The following is a 3,644-nucleotide window of genomic DNA, read 5'->3' as shown; positions in this document are numbered from 1 at the left end:
AGGTAGGGATGCAGCCAAGGGCAGAGTTGACTTCCAAGGTCAAACTGCCAAAGGTTATAAACATGGCACAAGAATCCAGAGTTCCTGTTTCTAAAGAAATGACTGAAATAAGCCAGAGCGTTCATTGCAGTTGCTCTCAACAGGGAAATAAGGCGGAAAAACTCATTTTCTCTCTTGCTCCACAGGTTATATTCCAGTTTGTACAAAAATATCTAAATTTCTGAGTAAAGAGTTGCAAAACTCAGCGTTTAACAATAGTTAGCCTGTGGTGGCATATGCCTTTAATACCAGCACGCGGGAGGCAGAGGCAGGTAGATCTCTGCAGCCTGGTCTACAGAGTGAGTTCCAGGACAGCCAGGGCTGCACAAGAGGACTCTATCTCTGGAAAAAATATAGAAAAAAAAATATATATATATATATAATACATAAAATATATAAAAATATAATGGTGAAGCCTTTCCCAAGCCCAGTCCTTCAGACACCCATGCCCCTCCCTAAAAGCACTTGAAATATTTGGTTTCTTATTTATTTTTCAATAATCTACCTCACTGATATTTTTATATTTATCTATTCAATAGGTGGACTGTATTTGAAACAGGGTCTCTCTATGTCCCAGACTGTCCTGGAACAAGCTATGTAAAGCAGGCTGACCTTGAACTCACGGAGATCTGCCTGCTCTGCCTCCTGAATGCTGCGACTAAAGGGGGCCAGAACCTGGCCCAGAAGTAGAATTTATTTCTATTTAAATAAATTCATTTAACTTATTGTCTCAAACTATCCTGCCATGCTCACTGTTTTAGAGCTTTCAGTATACAATTATGTATACAATTAATGTATACAATTGTTCTTTCATCTTTGTGGGAGTATATTTGAGGGATACACCCCAAAAAGTTCAGTGGCTGGGTCAACATAAATACATATTAGTAATTTGAAAAAATTAGTGTCCTTTCCCCACAGGTTGCAAAAAAAATTCTTTTCACATCCCTTTTCACCCAGTATTTCAGCAGTAGGATTAAAAAAAAAATCTCTTCAGATCCATCTTAATTCACGTAGCTTTGATAAACACTGAAGACATAACTGGTTTAAAATGTTCAGCCCCTCCCTCTTGCATGGAAATTCAGGGCCTTGTTATCCCCATCTGTCAGGTCATAGGATCTAGATGCAGATAAGAACGGCTCACTTACACAGGGGTGAATACCACAGCAAGACCTGAGCTGTCCCCTTCAGTGGCTCGGCTTCCAGAGCCTGCTGGAGAGAACTCGCAGAGCCCAGCTCACCGTCCACCTTCAAGGGGCGCCTCTATTCCAGGAGACGCTGCGTTTGCTGGCTGGATTTTCACTCTCATGTTTTGTGAGTCGTTTAAATAAGCAGCAGCAGGCTCCCCCTGGAGATCTAGAGCACGTGGGTGTGGGCTGTGTGGAACGGGCCCTGTGGTGGGAGGGCTTTAGAAAAGAATGCAGTTTACTCCTGCAGAGATTCCGTAGACCGGGTACTCTGCTCGCCGTCCTGCAAGGCAGCTGTACTGAAATGTCAGATGGATTTGTACAGATGACTCAAGTTGCCGAAAAGGGAGTCATGTAGTAGTTCCACGACTTGACTCTGCCCAGAAAACCTTGCTTAATATAGATCCCACATGAGCTGAGCTGTAGTCCCTCCCAGAGCTCCACAAACACCATTGAGTGAGAAAAATCTCTCAAGGGCGGGCTGGCCTAAGATATTTGTTAATTAGAAGACATTGAGGTGTCTGCATACTGATCATATTGGATTACTTCTTCTTTTCTGGTGTTCTAGAAACAGAAAAAGTAAATGATGTCGGAGCACAGCAGGAATTCAGAGCAAGAAGACACCCTTAGTGAGGAGCTTGATGAAGATGAAATCTTGGCCAACCTGTCCCCTGAAGAACTGAAGGAACTGCAGTCGGAGATGGAAGTCATGGCCCCCGACCCGCGCCTCCCTGTGGGGATGATCCAAAAAGATCAAACTGACAAGGCTCCTACGGGCAACTTTGACCATAGGTCTCTCGTCGATTACATGTATTTGCAGAAGGCGTCTAGACGCATGTTGGAAGACGAACGGGTTCCTGTCAGTTTTGTGCAGTCTGAGGTAACCAAGGATCTGTGTGGGGACACCAATGGCTGCCAGGATTGGGCTGGCAGGGTTTGTTTTGCGATTGTGATTTCTCAAGACTACATACAGAGTGTGGTTCTATTTTGGATTTTGCCACATCTAAATTAAATCATAATATTAAGTTCTATCCCAGACTGTAATTTTCTGGAAAAATGGTATAATTGCAAGGTGGGGGGGGGAGGTGAAAGAGAAGTTGATAACCTCTTGTCAGGGTTTCTCTTTCAACATTGGCGCTGAGGTTTCTGTGTGGAGTTGATGGTTTGTAGTTATGATATGTAATGTAATGGTTTAACTCAGAAACAACTCTTCTGAATTTTTTTTTTTTTTTTGGCTTCTCCTTTTGAGAAGCTGGTTCAAATTCTACCCCACATTTCTCCAGTCTGCTTATGCTATACAATTTACATTTGAAATTAAATGTACATTTAATGTCAAAGATCCCCCACTTCTGAGGAATCTGGCCATACACACTAAACCAAACCCAAGAGTGAAAATATGGGCATCGGGCATCAGTGGTGACATCTGGGAATTGATGTCTAAGAAGGTGCCTTCCAGATGGTACTTTCTTGAGACACTTTTTTCCCCCGAGACAGGGTTTTTCTGTATAACCCTGGCTGTCCTGGAACTCACTCTATAGACCAGGCTGGCCTTGAACTCAGAAATCCACCTGCCTCTGTCTCCCAGAGTGCTGAGATTACAGGTGTATGCCACCACCACCCGGCTCTTTCTTGAGACTTTAAAAACTAGACCTGGCATGAGCTTTGCAAACCTAATATGTATAAAGCACAGTTAAAATTTTAATTACATTATTAGTTGTGTGTACATGTGTGCTTGAGTGCCTGTGTGTGTGTGTGTAGGGGGGTATCTGGTATGGTGGCAGGTGCCTTTACCTGATAAGCAGTCTTAATGGCCCTAAAGTGCAAATTGTAATGTTGCATTTAAAAATGACTTAGGAAAAAGAAGACAGATTTCTCAAGTATGGTTCCTTGGGGGGTGGGGGGTGGCACCTGCTAGACACAGGTGCATCTTGTCACATCGGTGTGATGGAAGGAAGCAGTGAACATGAAGCAGGAACTGGAGTGCAGGGAATAAATCTCAGGCTTGATCAGACTAGTGCTTACCTTGTCCTTTGCAGACCTCTTACAATTGCATGTCCGTGAGTCCGAAGACAATCCCACAAAAAGACCAGTTTTAGGAGGACTACAGACAGAAGGATGCTTTTGTTTCTTTCTCTGGTGTGCAATGAACAGCTTGATGATTGGCTCCCCCTGCTGGGGCAGATGAGGCATTCGATGTTACAGGTTTTAGGAGGTAGTTAAGGACAGGACCGCGTTGTCAACGGTCAGATCAGACCTGCCAGTGTCATCAGCACTGAGTTCTTGCTCAGAATACCGTGCTCCAGACTTCTCCTCGAGCTTCGGGAATTACAGCTGCAGGACGCAAAGTGGAGTAGTCGTTGCAGGAGAAGCTAGTGAACACTGATCTGAACGACTGCCTTTCCCTTCCCAGACGCGGCAGAG

At 44.2% G+C, this 3,644-nt stretch overlaps 1 protein-coding gene across 1 annotated transcript in view; it reads left to right on the top strand.

The window, feature by feature from the left end:
• The first annotated feature begins 1,809 nt into the window (after positions 1-1,809).
• Lmod3 (leiomodin 3) overlaps positions 1,810-3,644 on the top strand; it is a 14,839-nt gene continuing 13,004 nt past the window's right edge. Inside the window, exon 1 of the mRNA XM_052172628.1 lies at positions 1,810-2,103. Within this exon, the coding sequence (XP_052028588.1) occupies positions 1,810-2,103 (294 nt within the window). The remainder of the gene's footprint in view (positions 2,104-3,644) is intronic.

This window comes from Apodemus sylvaticus, chromosome 2 (genome assembly GCF_947179515.1).
Source record: "Apodemus sylvaticus chromosome 2, mApoSyl1.1, whole genome shotgun sequence".
In the NCBI taxonomy this organism is placed as follows: domain Eukaryota; kingdom Metazoa; phylum Chordata; class Mammalia; order Rodentia; family Muridae; genus Apodemus; species Apodemus sylvaticus.
This window is presented reverse-complemented; position numbering and strand designations above follow the sequence as displayed.